Source organism: Coenobita brevimanus, chromosome 62 (genome assembly GCF_032717465.1).
Source record: "Coenobita brevimanus isolate Jiangsu-jjx chromosome 62, ASM3271746v2, whole genome shotgun sequence".
In the NCBI taxonomy this organism is placed as follows: Eukaryota; Metazoa; Arthropoda; class Malacostraca; order Decapoda; family Coenobitidae; genus Coenobita; species Coenobita brevimanus.
In genome coordinates, this window is record NC_137015.1 from 330982 (window position 1) to 356937 (window position 25956).

The window sequence follows — 25956 nt, forward strand, 5'->3', positions numbered from 1 at the left end:
GGTGAAACCTATCCACATACACTCCAGATGGGTGAGAAATATCAGAGCTGGAAGTGCACAGGACTTTTCTAAATTATACCTAACTGCTCGTCAGTGAAGAAGTTACGGATTCTACACAATAATCCAAGTTTCTCTGAGGTGTTTTAGCAAGTGATCTAATATGAGAGGTCCAAATGAGGGTACTGCTAGGTGAAACACCAAGAATTTCAATACTTTTTGAGACACAACTATTGGCTGCATTGTAGGAAATAAAGGAATCATGCAATATATGTCTATCAGTACACTGGATATACCTGTATCTGGTTTTCCTAGCATTACATAAGACAATGTTAATTTGTCCCGACTCAGTGAACTCAGATAAGTCTTGACTGATGGAGACTGCTGTACTGAAGTGGGAATTAGAGTTATCAAACTTTGTACATGGGTGTTTAAGTGTGAAGGAACTGTCATGTATTGAGTCATCTGCATATGAGTGAGTGGGATTATGGGTGACAGATGAGACATTCTGATCACTAACATGAATTAGGAACAGGGCTGGTGCCACGACTGAGTGTTTTTATGAATAATAAATGACAACACCAGCGGCGAACTAGCGCAAGTGGGAAGGTCATACGCCCTCGCAATTTTCATTGTTTTCACAGTTTTTTTTTTTTTTTTTGGAATATGGATTCCAAACTATTTGAGAATCACAGAATAGTCTTTCTAGTGATAATATCAGGCTGTGGTAATCATATTACAGGTTGTCAGGAAGTGTAAAGTGGAGACTTCGTTACCCAACTTCAGAGGTCTCCACAAGTCCTACGGTACTCGACGAAGGCTCAACAAACACCCCAGGAGAAAGCTGAAGGTATGTGCCATAAGCATATGTGATTTTAATATTCTAGGACTAATAACTGATTTTTGGCAAATATTTTTAGAGAGTCCGTCGGAGCGCGAATATGCCCGAGGGTGCCGAAAGAAAAAGCAAATCAAGCCCGCGGTTAAAGGGTTAATGACAGAGATGGTGCTAAGACAATGTTAGATAAAATTAACTATACGAGGAGACTAACTTCAACTAGCCTGCAGTCTACTGGGTTTACATTTATCTGAAAGTGGGGCAAAAACAACGGGATAACTACAGTACTTCTGCTCTAACCTGACATACTCTCACCCCTTTTAGTTCAGTTAATGACCAAGTGTAGTCAGACTGGAAGGCTGATTTTAAAAGTACTAAAATACATTTTTTTCTTATTCCTACCTTATAACAAAGTGTTACTGAATTCATGCAACCATGACTCAGTACTTTATGGTAGTGGCCCAGTTCCATTAGGAGAAATCTAATTCGATATACCAACCTGCACAACACTTAGTGAGACTGTGCCAAGACAGAGGCAAACAATGAGGCAGATGGTAAGGCGCTGGAGCTGGTAGAGTTTGGCGGTGCTGGAGGTGGTCAAGAGGGATGCCCATAGCATGTGTTCACTAGCATACTGTGGCAGGAAGTGCTCAAAGTCCTCGTGGGGAAAAACAGAGAAAGGTTTGGTGAGGTAAAAACAAAGAAACATCTGGCGAAACAAAATGGATACATATTTAGTAAGGCAAATGGGAGACACATTTGGTGAGGCAAAAGGGAGCTGTGCTTGATGAGGTAAAAGAGAGACATGATTCAGAAATACTCATAATCCTGTTCAAGCAAAAGGAAGGCATGTCTTGAAAGCATACTTTGGTATTGTTAGCAGACAGAAAGCCAGTGGTAACAGAGTACGTGGAGCATCTATAGGTAACTGATCAGTTTACTTCCTTTGGTCCATTACATGCCTGAAAAATTAGAATATCTACTTGTAGGAGAGTAGTAGGGATATCTAAGGTAATACTGTAGCTCACTCTGCTTCTGCACTGTCAGTCAACCAAAAGCCAGCAGTAAAGGGATGCATGTAGCATAACTGCTTTCTATCAGGTGGAAACCAGCTGGTTTTGGACAACTAGGCACCTCTTCAACTTACCTGCAAGAATGTGGTGGGGCTCTCCAAGGTAATCTCTCTTTCCACCTTTGCATCATCGGCGTGGACAGAGAGCCAGCGGTAACATGGGTAGACATAGCGCGCCCCCAAAACGAGATCCGCCACACTGGCCTCACACACAAACCACCCACAGGCATCACCACCACTGTTGTCATGCCACACTTGGACCTTCAGTATGTCACCAAGAGACTCTGGGGTTCTGCAGAAGTGAGACAAGATTCATTATTATCCACCTGAATCTGATGATGAATTTTCTACTATATTCTCCTATATCCAGACAATTTTATTTAGGGTGAGAAAGACTTTTAAAACTGGAAGGGTTAGACACAGCCATAGTTAACACTTTCACAACTAAAGATCCTTCCTGGGTTGAAAAAAAAAAAAAATTGTCTGGAGACACAAATCTAATGTCACTGGAGTGAAGGGGAAAGCCTTATTTTTGCCTACTATTGATGTTTTTCACCTTAGGACTGAATAGAGAGGCTGCCACAGATTAAGCAGTGTGGAGAGCAGCTATTAGGTGACCAAGGCTGACTCACGTAAGCATGTTGGTGCCTTTATGAACGATATGACAATATGATACAATATGATGGACTTAAGGCAAAGTATATAGCCCCATAAGCCACCTTCTATACCAGAAACATTTCCTAAAATGAATCAAAATGTATAACAGCATCAAGAGCACCAACAAAAAGAACATCACCCATAGTTAAGATGCAATACTGGTACTTCAGAATTTACAGTCAGTTCCAGTTCTGTTCTATCATTAATGCTATATTCAAAAGTATTCTAAAAATTGCATCTGTGACACCATGGCTATCAGTAGAGCATGTTTGTGTGTGCACTATTCAGACTTCATATGAAGGCTACCGTACTGTACTCACGTAAGGATGAAGGTACATAGGGCTCCACGTGTGAACAATTGCCCAGTTTGTTTTGACTGAAGCTCCCTTGTCTCACTCATGCCATGTGTCCCATGCAGGATGGCATACACCTGGAATAAGAATAATAATATCCATCCATCAACCATTCCTTTATTGCCCCATCAGGATAGCATGGGTCCAGGGCTAGGTTACTTGGTCCAGATTTTACAGCAGAAATGAAAGTGACCAGAAATTTGCCTGAGTGGCATTACGTGAACAATAAACCCAATTCATCCCTTGGATTTAAAACTTTATGAGCAACACCTTGTTAGAGCCCATTAACCTAACTGCTGGACCACCAGGGATCCAAGGAGAGGTTAGCCCCTTTAATGTTATGAGGCATTATTCATGGTATTCTTGCTACCTTTAGAAGATTTTATTCAACTTACAAAAGATCTTTTGTACTTATGAGTTTATTAAGGCTATATCTAACACCTTTATTTCCTTGAGGTCTATCTTCAACTGAATATAATCATCAAAAGGTTTGAATACACCAAAGAAACAATTCAGTCTCAATGGGTCACTGTTTTTTCCTACCTATCCATCTATAGCCAAATGCCATTACCTGGGAGGGAATGGCCACAAATGAACTGTCTCCGTCTCCCTATCCTCAGGCATCAGACTGCCCTCTTTCCAATTCACGCCACCCACATTCATATATCTCTCAATCCCATCTCTCCACCTCAATATTGGTCTTTCCCTCCCCCTTTCCTTTCTCTGTCCACCTCACTCACACACTCTCCTAGATAATTTCTCCCTCTCCATTCTCTTCGCTCCACATGTCGAAGCTATCAAACCTTTAAATCCTAACCTTTGAGGTAGTGCCAGCATTCCACTGGGTCCCCGTCTTGATGGTGAGGAGGTAGGCCCAGTCATGTTCTGGCCGATTGTCTCGCAGCCAAATATTGCGGCGCCTCAGTCTGTGCCTCTCTGACGTCTGCAGGAGAAGGGCCAGGACCAAATATGTCACCCCCACTCCAATCAGGAAGTACAGTGCCATGAAGGTCTCCTGCAGCATCAGTTCATTCACGCTCTGTTTGTCCTCTGAGCTCAAGACTGGTATTGTTTGAGCACCATACACAGAATGTTCCGTCCTGCAGCTGTAGGGCAAGAGCAACATTATATAATCAGTTCTTCATTTGTCTTTCCTGATGATCATTTTTCTATCTATCTACCTATAGCCCGACGCCCAAATCCCGCAAAGGGTGGCCGCAGACAAAACACCTCCAAGTCACTCTGTCACCCACCATTTGACTACCCTCCCTCCAACTCACCCCCCCCCTCCCTCATATACCTCTCAACTCCATCCCTCCACCTCATCCTCGGTCTACCCCTCCCTCTCCCTCCCTCCACCTCACCTACATACACCCTCTTAGTCAGTCTTTCATTCTCCATTCTCTCCACATGTCCAAACCACCTCAGTGTATTTCTCCTAATCTTCTCAACCACATCCACATCCACATCCATCAGACTCAAGGAGTTAACGGTAAAACGATCATCAGAGAGATGACATGTATTGACAATATTCATACTCGGTCTTCAGTTCAAAGGAGAAATATAATCCTGGACTCAGTTAACCAAAAAGAATATGAAGCCAAGACCCAGTGTACATAAAGCTTTCCCAGTTACCTGCAATCTGTATAATCCCAGGATGACTCATTACTGTTGACTGTGCATAGGTTGGGGTCCCACTGGCTGCCATTCCACACAAGGCAGCTTGACCACCAAGCGCTCACCTTGTACTCTGCACCATAGTCCTCTACTGTACTGTTGTCTCCTGTCCTGCCAGGATAATTGCAATTAGTCCTCTAAAAAATGTGCTTGCCCTCAAAAACTGCAATACTAGGTATCAAAAGTCATTGTTTCCTACTTCCCTACTTATCATTATGAAGAAGATCAATGTTTAGGTTCAAAATTGCATATGTATACAATAACACTTCTCTCCACTACCACCATCATTTCCATTATGATCATTATTCTCATAGTCATCATTATCATCCAGTACTCCCACTCACCAATTATTCTCATAACTGTTCTTGTCTACAATAACGAGTATCTTCCTGCCCGTGGTAAGTCCATTTGGTGGGACATGAAGCTGTACCTTAGCTGGCTCCATCGTTGCCATTAGTTCTGCCTTGTACAGTGGCTGCTTAAGACTCTGGAGGTCATCACTGTCAAGGAGAAATATACTTAAACCATTGTAAAGCTGATTCTTTGAAAGACATTTACCCTCCCAGGGCTAGTTTTATAATTACAGTAGTATAAATTGTACCTCATATGAAGCTTGCAGTCTGGCCCATGGAGGCCTTCATTGGGCCATATATGTCCGCCACTCAACAAGAATTAACTTCCTTCAATCTGGAACTGTCTTCTTCTGTCTGTATTTCCTACTGCCTATGACCTCCAGTCTTATAAACACAGTGTGTCCAGGCATCTCAAAATGAACAGATCTTGAATCTGGTTTTCTCTTATTTTATTTGCTTTTTGTTCTTTCTTGGAGAGAAAAATCTTGCATGCTTCTGGCCTTTGATTCCTCCTTCCTTGCATTTAAAAAAAAAAAAAAAAAAAAAAAAAAAAAATGCCATTTTACTTAGACTATCTGGTGCTGGAGAAGGAGGCCTTAATCTGGTGGCAATGGTATAACTGGGTAAGTCTTCTGCCTGGTTATGCAAACATTCCTCAGTTCTCTTTATCCCCTAAAATTTAGATGGTTGACTGCAGTTTGCCTAGCATACAATCCAGCATGTTAATGTTTCAGATAAGCCTGGGGCTGCTACTTCTACTACTACTACTAAAGCTACCAACAAATTATTTATTTTGGTTTCAGATTTTTTTTTTTTTTTTTCGAGGTGCTGAATATAGCTTTTGTCAACCACTTTTGCTGCTACAGGTCCTCTCAATGCTGAATTTAACCATTTGGTGTTAGCAAGAAAATACTGACCAGTTTATCTATCTATTGCCAGACGCCTTAATCCCGTAAGGGATGGCCACAAACAAATCGCTTTCATGTCGCCCTGTCCCCCACCATTTCATTGCCCTGCTCCCAGCTCACACCCTCCCTCCCTCATATACCTCTCCACTCCATCCCTCCATCTCATCCTTGGCCTCCCCCTCCCTCTCCCCCATCCACCTCACTCACATGCACTCTTCTTGTCAGTCTCTCGCTCTCCATCCTCTCTGCATGTCCAAACCACCTCAGTGTGTTTCTTCTAATGCTTCCTATCACATCGACATCAACACCACAATGTTCCTTCACTTCCTCATTTGTCAGTCTTTCTCTCCATGTGACTCCACATGCTCCTCTCAAATAACTCATTTCCACTGCTCTCACTCTTGACTACTGTCCCTCCAACAAGGTCCAAGCTTCACTTCCACATGTTGGAGTTGGTATCACAATACTGTCATGTAGCAACTTTTTCACTTCCACTCCCTGGTTCTTATCACTGCTTTCAAGCTAATGCATGATGATGATATTCAGTTAAATGTAATAGGCAAAATAAATCACAAAGGAAGATGCATTATGAAACTTCTAAAGACAAACAGAATACATCACTAAGCATATACAATATATACTGAGGTAAAATACTTTATAAAACCTTCATAATATCCACAACCAACCTGAGACCACATTCTCTTTCAGCTTACAGTAAAGATAATTAACCACAAAGAGAACCATTTAAAAAATAAAACAATACCTCAACAAATACTGTACAGGTACTACATGTACCCTCATTTTATTTACAGTACAATAATATCACTTAAGTTAAATATGCAGTACCACAGTGTAAGTGCAGTTTCCCACTACATTCTTGTACTTCTGTGGTGAGCACACCCAGACTGTACTTGTAGTTCTGGGATGAGTAAACCCAACCTGTATCTTCATATCCATATATCCTGCATCTTGGTGTCTTCATTACCTTGTTTTCATTTTTGTTTTGTAAAGGCTCCAGCATGCTTGCATGCATCAGTCTTAGTCACCTAATGGTGGCTCTCCATGCAGCTTGATCTCTGGCAGCTTCCTTAATCAGTTCCTCATCCGTGAGGTCACACTCAATGATCTCGTCCCAGGTCTTTTTCGATCTCTCTCTCGCAACCCTGCCCCTAACGTTAAAATTTTTCACTTTTTGCAGCCATTTATCATCCCCCATCCTCTCCACATACCCAAACCATCTCACTGTACCTCTCCTCATCACAACATCAATACACTCCAGTCTCATTCCACCTCTTAATGCTTCCATTGTAAACCAAGCTCCCCCAGACCTCGGACTAAGGGACGCACTGCACATCCACCTAAATATTGTCATTTCCACATGTTTCAGCCTCCAAATATCCTCTTCCTTTTCTCCCCAGGTCTCAGTACCATATAGCATTACACTCCTAACACATGCCACATACAAATATCCCTTAGCACAGAGGAAGAGCCCTCTCAATGTCAGGAGAGGCAACAGCTCCCCGAACTTCTTCCAACCACTCCTCATTCTAGCCACTGCGCTAGCTCCAGCCCCACCTCCAGCACATAACATGTCTCCTAAATAACAAAACTCTTCCATACACTAAAGAGACTCACCAGCAAGATCAATCCTTTCATGCCTCACAATATCCACATGCTCTTCTCAACACATCACACACATGAAATCTGGATGATCTCGCAGTCTAACTCTAATACCATTACAATTCTTATGCACCCACTTATCACAAACACAAGATGGCATTACTTCCCATGTCCTTGTGGCAAACTGCACATGATCAATCTCCCTCTTCTTTGACAGTACCACCTCCAGCCCTAGATACCATCACTTTTATTTTATGTGAATTTAATCTTAAGCCCTTGTGCTCCATGCCATCTCTCCATTTCCTAAACCTTTCTTCTGCCTCCTTTTCCTTCTCTGAAATCAACACCAAACCATCAGCATACATCTCCCACAGGAGTCCACTTCTGCAGTCACGTGAGAGGGCTTCAGGTACCATTATAAACAACAAGGGGCTAGACTGACCCCTGATGTACACTAACATTCATGGAAAACTCATCACTCAAATCTCCATTCATCCTTACCTGGGTGTGAGCACCCACATACTGTACATAGTCATAACCACTCTAACTAGCCACCTCTCAATCCCAAGCTTTCTCATTGCCCACTTCACCACCTCTGTAGGGACTCTGTTAAAGACTTTCTCCAAATCAACAAAGTACAGATTTCTTTTCTTTCCAATGTAATTTTCAGGAAGCTGTCGAACAATGAATATGACATCAGTGGTCCCTTTGCCTGGCATAAATCCAAACTGCACGTGATCAATGTTCACTCTTTCTCTAATCATACCTTCTAGAACTCACTCCATTACCTTCATTATCTGGTCCAAAAGCCTTATGCCTCTATAATTTCCTCTTTCCAGGGCATCACCCTTCCCCTTGTACACATTTACAACTAAACTCTTCAGCCAATCATCTGGGACAACACACTCGTTTATAATCATATTTATCAGGTCAGTGACTAACCCCACTCCAATATCTCCTAAGGCTTTCAACTTCTCAGCAGTCAACCCAGACACACCTACTGCCTTCCCCACCTGCATCCTGCCTATTGCCCTATTCACAGTTGTGACATCAATCAAAGGCCAAGGGCCATCCACTGGATCTGCTGACTCCAAACCTTCCCTGTCCCAGTCAACCTCTTCACTCAATAACTGCTTGTAATGCTCTCTCTGAGCATCTTCAATATCCTCACTGTTCATCACTACCTTTCCTTCATCATTCTTCACACACTACTCACCTATGATATCCCCATTTTCCCTCTTCATCTGATATGCCACCTTAAATATCATATTCTTCCCTTCCACACTATATAGTTTATCAAGTAAAAGCCTCTGAGACTCAGATTTGCCCCTTTTCTAGCCCTACACTTGGCAGCCACATATTCCTCCTTGTTACCATCCTTTTTCTGTTCCCGGAAAAGCCTTCTTTTCTCCTTAATTGAAGCTTGTACACCCTCATGCCACCAAAAGTTACTTTATGTCTTGGTGGACCCTTGCCCATCCACACTTTGAAATCAGTAACTCTCAGGAGGTTGTTCTTGAGATCTCTGTATTATTCATTAACACTTCTGTAAACGGCACCCTCTCCAGCCACTACTCTACTTATTTTGCAATAGAAGACATCCTTTACTGCTTGTTTTTCAACTTCCATACTTTCTTCCTAGGTGCATAAGTCCTCTTTTTCATCACCTGCTCCTCAAGCACCATGTCACATATAAATAACTTGTGTTGTGGCACACACTCCTCACTCCCTGTAACTTTAACATCCCTCACTAACCTATCAGCCCTCCTGACCAGGAAATAGTCTATCTGGCTGCTATTTCCCCCAGACTTGAATGTAATCAACCTACTCTCTCTTCTCCTAAAATGTGTGTTGCACACAATCATGTTCATTGCCTCCCCAAACTCAAGCACCTTTCCCCTTTGTCATTCTTGAACCATATGCACATCCCCCATGTACTCCTTCATATCCTTGAGCAGTTTCACCTACATGATAATTTAAGTCCCCTCCCAAAAATACAATCTCATCATCCCCCATACCACTTACTACACGTATTGGGTCATCCCAGGACCATCCTTCTCCACCTCATCCAAGTCTGACTGTGGAGCATTCGCCAACATAAATGAAAACATTATCCGACAGACCAAAAGTTTTACTACCATTATCCTTTCACTTACCCTCATTACATTCATGACATATTCCACCCCATTTCTCCTTAACCAACACATCCACACCACCATATCCATCTGCCTTACCCTGCCAAAATAACTTGTAATGACAATCCCTCCCAGCAATCATTCTGGTTGATTCTCCCCTATCTTCGTATCCTTGTGTCCTCATATCCTGTATCCTTGTACTTCTGTGATGAGTGCACCCAACCTCCACACACCTGAAACTTTGCTCACCTAATAAAGCGAACAAAGGTCCAAAGCAAGTCTCAGGTGGGGGAGGGCCAGGCTGGTCTTGGTTTTCACTGGACTGGATCTTGGTTATGCTGGGTAGTTCCTGATTATGCAGGACAGATCCTGGTTATCCTGGACAGATCCCAGTTATGCTGGAAAGATCCTGGTTATATTGGACAGATCCTGGTTATGACTGACAGATCTTTGTTATGATGGACAGATCTTGGTTATGATAGAGTCTGGTGATGCTGGATAGATTCTGGTTATGATGCAAAGATCTTGATTTATTGTGGTTATACTGGACAGACCCCGGTTATACTGGAAAGATCTTGTTTATGATAGATAAATCTTGGTAACGATGGAGAGATTTTGGTTATAACGGATAGATCTTGGTTATGATGGAAAAATCCTGTTTATGGACAAATCCTAGTTATGATGGACAAATTCTAGTAATGTTGGACACATTTGGATTATGATGCAAAAACTCTCATTATGCTGTACAGATCTTAGATGCGATGTACATATCCTCCCTAACCCCTTCAGTAATGGGATATGACATTCCTCATGTACTGTATTACTCTTCATTCCAAGACTACTCTATTCAGCTTACATGAGACCTTTTAATGTGAAGAGATTTGAAAGCCTGTATTAACCTCTAGAATCCAGGTGAATGATTTTATTTTAGTTTATTCTTGATGCTACCAGACAATTTCATACCTTCATTTGTTCATCTTAAACAGGGCTGTGCACATGGGGGGGTTTAGCCCCCATTTGGAATATATAAAAAAATTCTAATGAAAATAATACTAATAATGCAACTCATTAAATTAATTAAATCCTGTTATGAATGTTACAATAGAAAAATGATAGAAAATGTGTTTTAAAGTTTTATCAAAAATAAGAAAGAATGAAGAAGAGTGTTCACAAACCCCCAAAAGTTGCCAATCTTCACCTGATAACATAATGTGAAAAATGAAAACGAGGTCAACTAATCTACTGTCCTGTGTTTCCTTTATAACTTCATGAAAAAAGTTACAATTTTTTTTTCAAACCTCCCTTTCTAAAATCCTGCCAATGGCCCTGATCTTAGGAAAGGCTTCTCATACTGATGGGATTTATTAAGGGTCTGTGGTAGGTGGGGGCGCTCACCATCCACTCACTCGATGTAGTGCTGCTCTCGGGTGTCTGCCCTTTCCTCTCCTCCATCCTTCTTTCCATTCATCCTCTTCTGTCTTTCCTTCATTCTTTCCTCTTTCTTCTGCCTGCGGGTGACTTTACACTCCCTCTTGCGTCTTTCCTTCATTCTTTCCTCTTCCTTCTGCCTGTGGGTGACTCTATACTGAGTGACATGCCAAATGGTTTCCTGTACACCAGGAAACCATTTACTACACTGGGTGGTAACCATATAACCAAATTTTGGCTCCTGGTGGTTTAGTGGGTAATAAAGGTGCTCCAATCAGATTGAGCCGGTGAAGGTTTATATCCAAGGGATGGTTGAGGTTTATTGCTCACATAATGCCACTCAGGGATGAGTGAGGCTGGTCACTCTCATCTTAAATGCCAGGACCAACTTTCCTAGCCCCAGGCTCCTACGCTCCTCATGAGGCAAGGTAGGATTGGATGATGGATGGATGGATGGATATCTAACCCCTCCACACACACACACACACACACACACACACACACACACACACACACACACACACACACACACACACACACACATACAAGAAGTAGAATAAATCTTTCAGAAGATGGCAATAAGAAAATGAAAAAGATCTCCCTCGGTTCTACCTGTTGGTGACATGAGTGTGAACCAACGTGAGAGGAGTCCTGGGTTGACTCAAGTCTTGTCAAAATAGACCATGGCACAGTTTCTGTGGAAATAAAATACCTCCTTGATAGCCAGGTTCATTCTTGGAGTCTTTTTGTTAACTTTCAGCACACTTTACTTGATAGCATTCCAAAAGTGATGTCAAACTTTTACACTGCAGCATTTCTTAACCTAGGGTGCTAGCACTCCCAGAGAGTGCTGAAATCAATTTTAAGGGGTACATTGGTTTTGCCTAGTATTAGCATCTTTATGTTTAAGTTTTGAAGAATGGATGAAACAAACTGTCATGCAGTACTTCACTATACTTTTTCCTTGTAGTAGTATAGCAACTGTAGTCCCAATAACCAGAGGTAAGGGGAACTGGACTGTGAGATCTTACTAGGTCGGAAAAGGTTAAGAAATGCTGTTCTATAGGGTGTCTCATGAAATGTACGATAAACTTCAGAGGTCATTCTTGGGCTTTATTTGAATAATAAATGCTGTACCAACACACATGTACTATGGGTCACAAAAGTATTCATGCACAATATGCGTGAAACATTTGGGACCATGGAACGAAGGTTACTAAAATATTAGTGTCCAACCTACCACACGTTGGTAGCCCTGATGTTGGGAGGTGTCATATATTGCCAATTCGCAATATCCTCTTGCAAATATAGCAAATGTCATGATATATTATCACTGATCATACACAATGAGGCATTGGTAATGGCATACCAACCACCCCTCAACATTAGCAGCTGATCAAATTTTTTTTTAGGCATTAGACCCCCTGTGCACAGATACTTTTGTGACCCATAGTACGTCTCAACTGACATGGAGTTGTAATTCACTGATGACCTTCTGGGTAAAAATGGTCTGCCTCATAATTCATCCATAAGATCATCAGTACACTAAATTAACTCCATAAAGGTTGATATTTAGACATGTGTTGATGTAGACTCAAAATGAGCTCAACAATAATTTACTAATATTTCACATATATTTCCTGCAACAACATGGGTAATACTGTACAGTACTTTTCAAGGTTTCTGCTTACAAACTGAAAATCCAAGCTCCTTCTGAGAAATGAACCTCTCTTGGTATCTTGAGTACCTCATGTTGTAATGAAGATGGCAATTCTTACTAAGATGTAAGAAGTCACTAGCAACCTCCTAAACCCCCTGAAGCTTTGCTCAACGACTTGTAACACACGGCTGGGCAAGGATCCAGGAGGCTAGGCTGATGCAACACACTGATGGTACACCCAGTTGTTATCTTGGTACAGTGACATACAAATACAGTACCAAAGAATAATATACCAGCTGCAGTGCTTAACATAAAGTAATTACAGTACAGTATGGTCAGGGACAAAAATTAGTGATTGTATCTTCTGGCACTTCTACCAACACTTAGTATAAAATTAATAATGATAATAATAATAATGATCATAATAATAATAATCTATCTATCTATCTATCTACTGCCAGATGCCATAATCCAGGAAGAGGTGGCCAATTGACTCTTGAGTTATTTGTTTTACGGGGAGGGGCACTAACCCTCCACCAACCCATTTCCTGACACGTAGGGAGCACGTATGGTTTGGTTATATGGTTACCACCCAGCGTTGTAAATGGTTTCTTGGCTTACAGGAAACTATTTGGGTTGTCACTCAATGTAAAGCCACCTGTAAAGGAAAGAAAAGTACCTGTACTAAGAAGTGACAGGAAAGATGGGAGAAATAGGAAGAGAGGAGGGCAGGCACAGAAAAAGAATGATAAAGGCTAAAGAAGAAGTAGGCAGCACTACATCAAGTGAGTGGATGATGGTCACCACCACCTACAACCAATAATAATCATCATCATAATAATAACAATAATAATAACAATTATAATACAGTAAAACCTAGCTTTAATGGACTAATTGGAGAGGAAGCCTGATTCAACAAAGCCAATATTCTGTTAAATCCAACAGTCCCCCCCTTAGGTGGGATTTCAAGCATATGTTTAATAATAAATTAGGACAGTAGCATATTCTAGTAATAAAAATGAAAACTATACCTATTTTACACTAAGTTGGCTCATAATTTCACCCATTTGCAGCTTATTTCACATCCTTATAACAGCACATCTTATGGCTGGTACAGTATTACTATAGTCTTTCATTACAACCTGGCAATCACAATGGGGAGAGGGTAATTTCTGGCCAGGTTGGCGTAAAATTGGTGAGGAACACATGTACTGAGCCCCACTGCACCCCACTTAATTAATTTTGTTTGTAACAAGCAACAGAAGTTTGGTGGATTTCATAGTGTTCGTTAAATCCAATATCCAGTCTACCGAGGTCCATTAAAGTGAAGTCTACTGTAACAATAATATACAGTAAACTCTCAATAATCTGGTGTAATTCAGCCAAGCCACATGCTGGTTATTGCAGAACTCCAGATACTGCATAGTACCCCCATCAGCTCAACACTCAGTGTCGAGCTGGATAATGTGTAACTAGGTATACCTCTATATACGATACCCTTAGATGTGATACCCCGGTTTACCGACAGGGGTAGAAATACCACCATACCCCACCTAACGATGGCCAAACCTCAGTTTAACGATAGGTTTGGATTTTTTTAAAACTGATTTTTATATTATAGACTTAAATTTTGTGTGGGTTGATTCATAAACTGTTTTTAGATTTATATTACTGTGTTTTAGTCATAGGTGGGGTGAACATTGTCATTTTGGGGTACAGTTTACTGACTTTTTCCAGACTTACATTTGATGATTTCCAGATTTTATTTTTGGGCTTAGCTGAGATATGAACTGCTTTTAGGCTTAGTTTAGCGTGTTTTAAAGGTATTTGGAGGTTTAGGTGAGCTAAAAACTTTTTTGGACACATGTGGGTGGACTTAGGACTTGGTTGGGGGGAAACCCAAGGTTCAAAATAGCATCCCTATACTTTACATATAAATCTACCCCGATATACGATATCCCGCCTAGTGATGGGTTTTTACCTAACCAATTGCATTGTTAAACCTGGGTATACCTGTATCCATCTCAACCCTCTATCCTCAAAAACTTTCCCATGAGTATCATCATCACCTAATCCTGTGTTGCCCAATAAGGAGTGTTGCAATAAACTCCAATCACCCCTTGGATATACTCGTAAACCTGCACATGCTCACTCTGATTGGGGTGCTTTAATTTCTCACTAAACCACCAGATGCCATAATTTGGTTATATGGTTAACACCCAGCATAGTAAATGGTTTCCTGGTGTACAGGAAACCATTTGCCTTGTCACTCAGTGTAGTCACCCATAGGAAGATGGAAGAGGAAAAAATGAAGGAAAGACAGAAGAGGGAGTGTAAAGTCACCCGTAGGCAGAAAGGAGAGGAAAGAATGAAGGAAAGAAAGACTGAAGAGGAAGGAGAGAAGAGAGGAAAGGGCAGACACCCAAAGCAGCACTACATTGAGTGGAACGTGAGCATCCCCACTTACCACCTTGACTCACCATAAAAGGACAACAGCTGCCACTGGGTACTCAGGGCTGAGGAGCCTTGTGACCTCAAATAGGACCTGTAACACAAGCTGCTGGTGCTGTGGCCCCACCATCAATTCATAGACACTCAACAGCCCGGGATTGAACACACCCTTACGTCGGAAGTCATAGTCTAACCCAGCCAAAAGAAGTGAATGAGGAAGCTTCACCTGTAAGTAAATAAAAAAGAAACACTGGTAATCAGAATGGAGAAGAACATCATATGCTTTACACAAATAGAAGAGAAATAGAATAAGTAAAAGAGGAAACCCCCTCTTTATGCAAACAGAAAGGACAGAACCAGAATTTAGTGGATGAACAAAGCAAGATATCCACTTTGCTACAAAGTATGACTAACTACAACTTATCGGGTGTGGCAATGAAACAGAAATATAAGACCACAACATCCAATGACTGACTGCAAAGATATGGACAGCAAAATAATAATAGTAATATTTAAAAATTTATGCAAACTAAATGTTAAAAATACAGTAAAAATATGAGAAAAAGCTTAACTCCCCCTGCCTGGCTAATAATTATTAGTATTGAAATGTTTTCTGTTCATTTGTTCATTCATTTATAAAAGTCCCAACATAGTTCCATGCATTGGCTCTCCTCGCTGCTTGATCTGTGGTAGCCTCCCTATTTAGTCCCTTATCTCTGAGGTTACACTCTATGACCTTGCTCCAGATATTTTTCAGTTTGCCTCTCACAACCCTAACCCAACGTTCACACTTCTCACTTTACACACCAAACTGTCATCCTCCATCCTCTCCACGAGCTCAACCAATCTCAGTCTGTCCCTCCTCACCACAGCACCAATACACTCCAGTCCCATCCTTCCCCTCAACTCTTCAATTGTATTCAAGGATGTATGACACATCCATCCAATTTTTGTCATTTTGTATGTTTGAGCCTATAAATATCCTCCTCCTTTACTACCCAAGTCTCACTACCATACATGCTAACTTATGCTTTATCATGGCTTTAAAATGCTGACAACAGACTACTGCCCAGTAATATCTACAGTAATTCCTCGATTATCCGTCATATCAGAGCCAAGGGCATGACCAGATATGGGTAATGAACGAATGTGGAGTACTATCCTCTACTGTACCCATACCCTACCTATACCCAAACCCAACCTATATGTACAGTGCCCCTCCTAATTTTGGCATTGTTCTGTGGTCCTTCAGCTGTTTTTCGACATCAAAACACACATTGCAATATGCAATGTAATCCTAAACACTAAGAAAACAATGCAAAAACAGCAAAAAACGTCCACATGCGGAGAGACAATGACAGGAACTGAGGTGTGGTAACGCTGGGGAGTGTACGGCAATGCCATGTCTGAACCACGCTTGGCTATGAGCATGCAAGGCAAAAAGCAGTATACTGGCCAACCAGCGCAGGGGTCTTTTTCCCTCGCCCAGGCAAATTTCGCAACATGGCAGAAACACTGGGTCCCCATACATCATAGGCCTAAGGAGTTGCTGAGTAATCTGGCGGGTGATGCGACTTTGACCATTCAGTATGGGGGCAGATGGCCACACGTGGCCGGGAGTTTTCAACTAATCTGGGCAGTCAGGGGGATTTTTACCATATGGTAGGGATCCATACAGCCATTCTTGTTTACCTTGTGGGTTATGCTCTGTCTTCCTCATGCACCTCCAAAATGTTACCAGTGATCAGGGTGGCTAGGGGATTTCCACCATTCAACAAGGCCCCATACAACCATTCGTGCTCACCTTGTGGTTTATGTCGGTTTTCCTCGCACACGGCCTGTGTGTTTCTGTTGATCAGGGTGGCTAGGTGATTTTGACCATACAGTAAAACCTCGATATAACGCACTTCAACAGACCAGAATTCGCTTTATTGGAATCGAGGAGCTACCGGACTAAATTCATATATTGTATATTGGAAAAAGTCTGATAAAGCCAGAAGCAGTCCTGACTGTCTGACCATTTCAGCTATGTTCACCACAATATGTTAAATAAAAAACATGTTTATCAGTGTACAGTACAGTATTGTAGTGAAAGTAAAATATAGTACAGTAGTGCAATGGTAGTGAAAACAATTTAAAAACCGTTGGTGCAATCTGGACTAATGTCTGATAAATCAGAAAAAATCCGGGATAGCAGGGGGAAGTCCGGATGTTGCTTTTATCAGAATTTCGCTTTTTTCAGAATGGTTTGGGCCCCAATTAGTCCATTATAGTAAGGTCTTACTGTATTACACCATTTTATTATTGTAGTGAAGGTAAAATATAGTACAGTACTGCAATGGTAGTGAAAACAGTTTAAAAACCGTTGGTGCAATCCGGACTAATGTCTGGTAAATCAGAAAAAGTCTAGCAGGGGGAAGTCCGGATGTTGCTTTTACCAGAATTTCGCTTTTTTCAGAATGGTTTGGGCCCCAATTAGTCCGTTATAGTAAGGTCTTACTGTACATTACGAATCCGTACAGCCATTCTCACTCACCTTGCAGGTTAGGGTCTATTATCCGCGCGTGGCCACTGAAGTGAGCCACGGAACGAATTTTTTTTTACTTTGTCACTGGACAGCCAGCCGCCGAAGCTGGAACTTTTATGAACAGTTACAGACGTATATATCCAGTTACAGTTATAATATTGCCAAGGCCTAATGAATGGATACAGAGCACAAATGGATACAGACTATATGGATAATCAGGGGATTACCAATAATCCCCCCTATGATGTTTAGAAGATATTTGAACGTATTTTTTACTCTCCAACAAGATTATTCTCGCTGCATTTTTATATATACTTTTACTCATCAGTTTTGTGAGTTTTAATTAGCTTACCTTATGGCTTAAACACCAGTGAAGATGATGGTATAAATATATACAAATATAAACAACTTCCAGGGGGCATACTGACTTTCAAAGTAATGTATTTCTTAGTGCCACAGAGTCAGCCATCATTCTTGGTGGCTCAGAAACTTTTTAAATTCTCGAGAGGGTTAAAAATACTGCAACCACCATCATCATCATCATCATTGATTTTTTGGTGGACTTTTATTGTTTATGCATTGCTTTCTTTGTGTCTAGCATTACAATGGATATTCCCATGTGTGTTTTGATGTCTACATACAACTGAAAGACCAGAGAACACTGCCAAAATTAGGAGGGGTACTGTACATTATAAGGATGATATTTGTGGATTTTTGTTGTTTATCCATTGTTTTCTTAGTGTCTACCATTCCATTGGATATTCCCACCTGTGTTTTCATGTCTAAATTCTGCTGAGAGACTGCAGAACACTGCCAAAATTAGGAGGGGTACTGTGCATACTGGTAGGGTTTTTGTGTTTTTCTGTTACTTATGCATTGTTTTCTTAGTGTTTAGGATTACATTGCATATTCCAATGTGAATTTTGATGTCTAAATAGAGCCAAAAGACTGCACAACATTGCCAAACTTAGGGGTGGTACTGTACATATTGGTATGGTATAGGCAGCAGGTTGGGTATAGGAAGGGTATGGGTACAGTACAGGATACTGCTCCATATCCAGTCATGCCTTTGGCTCTATTATGTTGGATAATCGAGGGATTACTCTGTATCTTCTCCCTGTTCTCTACCCTGTCTTCCAACTGATACAAATACAGTATTAGGAAGTTTACTAAAAAGTATATAACATACCAAGGGTTGTATTCTTGTTTGTTAAGGAGGCCACCCAGCATTTCCTCCTAAACATGTCTTTCTGCAATCTATGTCAATGTAAAAGAAAATACACACAAAAATAGTAAGTAGCAATGAACAATTAAACCATTATGGAAGAGGTATTAGGATGTCTCCTAAGCTAACAAGAATATGAAAATTCACACACTCAAAACATCAAGCACCCACCGCATGCAGAGTAGAGTGGCACTTACCTTGACCTGCAATGGGAAGGGATGTGGTAGGTGGACAGCAAGTGTTACAGTTTCCGAGGTGATAGGGTCTTGGGGTATCCTGCATCGGAAGTACCCATTTTTAAGTAGGTTCATTTTACAGAAATGGAAAATGTGAGTGATTTAAGTACTTGGGTAGTGTGATGAGTAAGGATGGAAGATGGAGGATGAAGTGCTTGAAAGGGTACAACAAGGAAGAAAGGTAGCTGGTTCTTTCAAAGTAATGATAAGAAATAGGGAAGTGGGCATGGGAGTAAAAAAGTGGCTGCATGACAGTATTGTGATACCAACTCTAATGAATGGGAATGAAGCTTGGGCCTTGCTGGAAGGACACAAGAGTGAGAGCAGTGGAAGTGAGTTATTTGAAAGGAGCATGTGGAATTACATGGAGAGACAGACTGACAAAAGAGGAAATGAAGGTGCGTTTTGGTGTGGATGTAGATGTGATAAGAGGTGTTACAGGAAATAAAATAACATGGTTTGGCCATGTAGAGAGGATGGAGAGTGAGAGACTAATGAGGAGAGAGTATGTGAGTGAGGTGAAGGAGGGGAGAGGGATAGGGAGGCTGAGGATGAGATGGAGGGATAGGGTGGAGAGGTATATGGGAGAAGGATGTGTGAGCTGGGGGGGAGGGGGGAGGCAGTGAAATGGCAGGGGACAGGGCGACATGTAGGCAATACATTTGTGGCCACCCCTTCCGAGATTGAGGTATCTGGCACGACAGATAGATAGATTTTACAGAACCTTTACATAACTTCTAAGAAAACCATGGCTGCCGCCATCATCATCATCATCATCATCATTTTTTCTTCCCCCAACCCAAGAATGGGGTAAGGTCAGTAGACAGTAAGAAAATGCTGACTGAGGGAGAACTAACAACAGCATACCCAACTAAATGGGCCACACACTCACTCACATACCATTCAAGTTCCCAAAATCCTGACTCCACCTCTAAAGCATAGCCAGTCAAATTTGTGTGCTTCACATTACCTACCAGTTAAAGTCATCCTAAAATTACACATAAAAAATATCTTTGTGCTGCCTGACCTTTTTTTATTTTTTTTTGTTCCTATAGACTTTTTTCAAGTTTACACATGCAAGGATTTTTTAATCATTATTATATTTTTTATGAACTGGATTCCGGACAAAGGCTTCAGAGCCTATCCCAAGGCCCAGTAGTCCTCCTACACACCTCCACATGTCACCACTTCAGCACTAACACCCACTCTCCATATCGAATACATGCATGGGCTGTCTCATATAGGACTGGTGTACTGGTATTAGATGGGGTATTTTTACGACATGTCAGCTGGTCTTCTGGTAGATCAGTAAAGTCTACTTTTTATGATATTCAAATCCTTGAATTGTTCCTTGTCCCAGCCAGGATTTGATCTTGGGTCCATTAGGACTGCAAGCCGCCTCTCAGTCGATTCAGCCACCACCTCTCCCACCACTTTTTAAGGGTCTTTGCTTAGTTTCATTTTATAAAGAAATCCATTTTACATATTTTACCAAACCTAACTTGTTTAAGTAGGATACAGTGCTCATTTTATTCTAACCTGGCCTAAAACTGCTATCTCTTTATCCTGAATGCTCAGCTGTAACAAGAGACTTACAATGCTAATCATGAATACATGCTATGGTAAGGAAGCTGAGCTGTAGACCTAACTTTTTCTGCCACTGAGTATGACAAAATAAGATGCAAAAACACAAAAATCTGAGCCACATTAAGGTGAAAGAACTATACCTGTATGGTGACCGTGCATGAATGAGGGACTGAATCAAGTAGACTCCAGACACGTTCTCAATGGGTTGGAAGACAAATGGCACATAGCACTGCCATTGGTTGATATCGTCTGCATCAGCCCAGTATCCAAGGTACGTCAGGTTATCCGTGGACAAGGAGAGAGGCTGCTCCTCCAGGAATCTCCCACTTGTCTCTAACTCCATTACCACCAGCAGTTCTGAAATGATGGCCTCTGGCACGGCCACTGACGTGCTCTCCCAGTCGTAGATCTCAGACTGTTTATCTAGCATCACAGACGACAGCACGAAGAACTCCTGTGTTGCCTAAGGAAAAGCAAGTTTTTCTAAGTACTGTATTAAAAAAAAAAATAAATAAATAAAAATAAAAATAAATAAATAAATAAATAATTTTAACTTCGTACAGAGAACTTAAAAAAAAAAAAAAAAGTTTTCAAATCAATCAATTTTATGTTGTCTAATAATCTCCCATGGGGTACCAAATTCATAAAGGCATGATCATTTAAATGTCATATTTTGTACTGGACAATCAATGACAATTCTGAAGAAAGTATGATTAATACAATAAAGTTATACTATATATATATTGGGTAATGAATCAGATATCATTGTCTTCAGTTAAGTGAATCAAATGATCTAACTACCTTATAGCATTATTCCTTCATAAATATAGTACCGTAAGTAATGTAAGTACTTCACCAAACTTTCAATTACCATTAACCCTTTGAATCCAAGAATCTCTTTCATTTCATTCTTGCTGCCCCAGATTATTTAACTTACAAAAGACTCCTTGTACTGAAAAGACTTATTAAGACTATATTTACCCCCTTCACTTTGAAAAGTATATCCTAAGCTGAATCAAACTCTTACGAGATGGTATGAATAAAATGAAAACGACATTCCCAGGCTGAATGAGTCAGTACCAGAAAGAAAGCTACACACTGTCAATGGAAATAGCCTGCAACTCCCACCTGTGATTTAATCTCTGCATTGTAGCAGAACCACATCCTGGCAGCGGCCGCATGCATTGCAAACATTACCCTGAGGTAGGTGGTGCTGGAAATATTCTCCTTGGCATCCACAATTATCTCCAGTGCTGTTAGGACTTGTAGAACCTCCATTTCATCCCGTACAGGTTGGTTTGCTACAATTTCAGCCAAATGATCTCGGGCGCATGACTTGAGAAAATTCACCTTCAAGAGAATATCTGAGGTGTAATGCACATTTGGGAATGAGAAATTTGAGGGATCTTGGTTGTAGGATGGAACAGCTGTGACTGTTTCCAAGCTGCTCTCACAGCTAGTGTGATAAAATGAAATGGTGAGAATGTTGTCCAGTACAGTTTCAGACACATGGTCAGGCTTGATGAGATTTAGCTCCCAGGCCAGTGAACGCACTTGTTGTAAGAGTAGTGGAGGACTTTCATTCTCAATAGCAGAAATCTCCCAGAAGATAGAGAGAACACCACTTCCAATGTTTGAACGGGGCTCAACCAGGAATTGAAATGCTGTAGGGTACTTGAAAGAAACTTCTTTTCCATCTATGGCCCGCAAGGAGACATACATCTTAAAGTCATTGGAGTCAAGTCCTGACGGAAGTGAGAAATCAATAGAGGTTCTTGTGCCATGGTAGAATATAGTCTTGGTCCCTAGCCAAAGGAAGTGGTAGCTCCACTGAAGACGTATTGGATAATAGTGGCCATCTACTTCGTGGCAAGATGCACGGAACCATGGACCCTCCCTGTCTGTCAGCTCCACCACCTGGCAGTTTTCCTATAAATAAATAAACCACCAAGAATAACATGTAAAGAACATCAAAATTAATATGGAGACAGTCGTTAGGGTCAAGAAATAGCCTAGTTACTATTCTACAAGATGGCCTACAATTCCAAGCATGCTCTCAGGACGAAGGAAATACTCTCTATCTATTGTCAATTGCCTTAATCTCGTAAGGGGTGGCCACAAACAAATCAACTCCATGTCGCCCTGTCCCCAGCCATTTCACTGTCCCGCTCCCAGCTCACAACCCCCTCTCTCATATACCTCTCCACCCTATTCCTCCATCTCATCCTCAGCCTCCCCCTCCCTCTCTCCCCTTCCACCACACTCACATACACTCTTATCATCAGTCTCTCACTCTCCATCCTCTCCACATGGCCAAACCAACTCAGTGTGTTTCTCCTAAAGCTTTCTACCACATCCACATTCACACTACAACGTTCCTTCACTTCCTAATAACTCAAATAACTCATTTCCACTGCTCTCAATCTTAACTTCTGTCCCTCAAGCAAAGTTCAAGCTCCACTTCCATGCATTAGCATTGGTATCACAATACTGTCATGTAGTAACTTTTTCACTTCCATGCTTCTTATCACTGCTTTCAAGGAACCAGCAACCTTTCTTCCTTGCTGTACCTTTTCAAGCACCTTACCCTCTGAACTTCCATCCTTACTCATCACATTACCCAAGTACTTAAACGCACTCACATTTTCCATTTCCTCTTCATTCAACTTCACTGTACATTCACTGACTTCACTTTTCCCGAAGACCATAACTTTACTCTTCTCTACATTCACCTTTAGATTCCGTTTCTTACACACTCTCCCAAACTCATCCACCAAGCCTTGCAGCTCCCCTTCGTCTTCACCCAACAACACAGTATCATCTGCAAACAACAGTACAGGGAGTTTCCAAACACTATCCTCTCTCACCAGGGCCACTCCAACATCCACTACCCTACCTTGTACCTCTTTTATTACCCCATCCATGTACAGATTGAACAACCATGGAGACATGACACATCCCTGTTTCAACCCAACTTTCAAAGAGAAAAATTCACTTAGTTCACCATCCACACGCACTGCAGCCTTCGCACCATCGTACATACTCTTCACAGCATTCAATAACTTCCCATCTACTCCATATATTCTTAACACTTTCCACAATCCTTGTCTATCCACCCTGTCATATGCTTTCTCCAAATCCATGAAAGCCGCATACAACTTCTTTCCCTTCTCTAGAAACTTTTCCACTAAAGATCTAAGAATGAATATCTGATCTACACAACCTCTTCCCTTCCTAAAGCCTCCCTGTTCTTCTCCAACTAATTTCTCTGTTCTTTCTCTAACTCTGTCAATAAGTATCCTACCATACACTTTTCCTATTATACTGAGAAGACAAATGCCCCTATGATTACCACACACTTCTTTTTCCCCTTTTCCTTTGTACAAGGGAATAATTATACCTGACTTCCAATCCTCCGGGACTCTACCTTCCTCCCAGGCCAATCTGCACATCTTCCACATCCATTCTACTAATATCTCTCCTCCATGCTTCAGCATTTCACCACACACTCCATTAATTCCTGGGGCTTTCCCCGATTTAACTTTCTTCATTGCTTCCACAACTTCTATCTTAGTGATTTCTTCCTGTCTTCTCACCTCCCTCCTTCTCCCAGCGATTCCCCAGCCACTTATACTCGCATTACTTCCATCCTCTTTGTTTAACAATTCCTTAAAGTGATCTCTCCATCTGCTCACTTCTTCTCCCTTCTCCACTAGTAATCTACCATTTTTATCTTTCACTCCCCTGCTAACTTCACTTCCACCCTGTCTTACTCTTTTCACCTCTTTCCAGAACATTTTCTTACAGTCCCTCCACTTTACACTCAAATTCCTTCCAAATTCCTCATCCACTCTCTTACTAATCTTTTCACCTCTCTCTTTCTTTCTACATATAACTCTCTCTTCCGCCTCTCAACTTCTTTCACACCCCTATTTCTCATCCATTCATTGTATGCTTTCTTCTTTTGTGCCACAGCCTGTCTCACCTCTTCAGTCCACCACGCTGTTCCTTACACCCCCCTCCGTCTTCTCTTCCTTCCACACACCACATCACATGCTTCACATATTTCTTCTGTAAATATCCTACACACACCTTCCACGTCTCCCATCTGGTCCAATTCATATTTGCCCAATCGTTCCTCCGCTTCTCTCTTATACTCTGCCTTTTTCTCATCCTCTTGTAACCTTTCCACTCACCTTGCAACTACTCCTTCCTCTCGTCTTTCCCTTCTTGTATTCCTCCATCTTACTTGAAGCCTAATTCTGGCCACCACCAAGTAGTGGTCAGAAAGTCCACTCCCCCAACCTCTATAAACTCTTGCATCCATTACACATCTTCGCATCCTTTCATCCACACACACATAATCAATCATTGCCTTCCTTTCATTCAGTTCACCTCCCACCCTTCTCATCACTCGCCATGTATACCTGTGGATCATTTTATGCCTGAAGAGGGTATTGGCTATCACCAACCCCCTCCCAGCACAAATGTCCACTAACGCACTCCCATTCTCATCTATCTCAGCAGGCACACCCCACTCACCAACTATTCCATCCACCTTCACATTCCCAACTTTACCATTCATATCACCGATCAAAAACACTCTCTCATTCCTTCCAAACTTTTCCATGCACATTTCTATATTTGTCCAGAACTCTTCTCTCACTCTTCTAGCACGATCTTGCGTTGACGCATACACACACACAATCGCCTACATTTGTATTCCAACTTTCAACTTTACCCATACAATCCTTGACCCAACTGATCCATACTGTCTTATGCTCTTCTTCCATCTTTTACTCACAACTATACATACTCCTTCCTTTGCCCTCTCATTCTCACCGACTCCTGCACATATACCCCATCCATATTTCCATTCTCTCACACTTTCTCCTCTCCATTTTGTTTCAGTTATTCCACATACATCCATTTTTGCACCCTCAAGCACCTGGACAATCTCTCTCTCTTTCACCTCATCATTCGCTCCCCTTACATTCCACGTTCCAATAACCATGTCCTTTGTCCGGTCCTTGGTCGTCATCGTTTGGTCAGTCCTTGTCCGAGGCTTATTGTTTGTTTTTTTAGTTAGTTGTTTTCCGGGGAGGGGCACTAACCCTCCGCCAACCCTTTTAGTTGCCTTTTACAACAAGCAGGGATACCGGGGGAGTATTCTTGAAAAAAAAACCTACCCCCAGGGGGATCACTCGCCACATATACCTGAGGATCATTTTG

General features: G+C 41.5%; 1 protein-coding gene across 1 annotated transcript in view; it reads right to left on the reverse strand.

Annotated features, from left to right (window-relative positions):
* LOC145403926 (uncharacterized) overlaps positions 1-25956 on the reverse strand; it is a 407720-nt gene that overhangs the window by 22360 nt on the left and 359404 nt on the right. Inside the window, exons 11-20 of the mRNA XM_080275528.1 lie at positions 21853-22653; positions 20865-21187; positions 19099-19177; positions 15179-15375; positions 4939-5094; positions 4553-4705; positions 3735-4023; positions 2885-2994; positions 1983-2199; positions 1335-1493 (exon numbers count right to left, since the gene is read on the reverse strand). Coding sequence (XP_080131654.1) covers positions 1335-1493; positions 1983-2199; positions 2885-2994; positions 3735-4023; positions 4553-4705; positions 4939-5094; positions 15179-15375; positions 19099-19177; positions 20865-21187; positions 21853-22653 — 2484 coding nt within the window. The remainder of the gene's footprint in view (positions 1-1334; positions 1494-1982; positions 2200-2884; positions 2995-3734; positions 4024-4552; positions 4706-4938; positions 5095-15178; positions 15376-19098; positions 19178-20864; positions 21188-21852; positions 22654-25956) is intronic.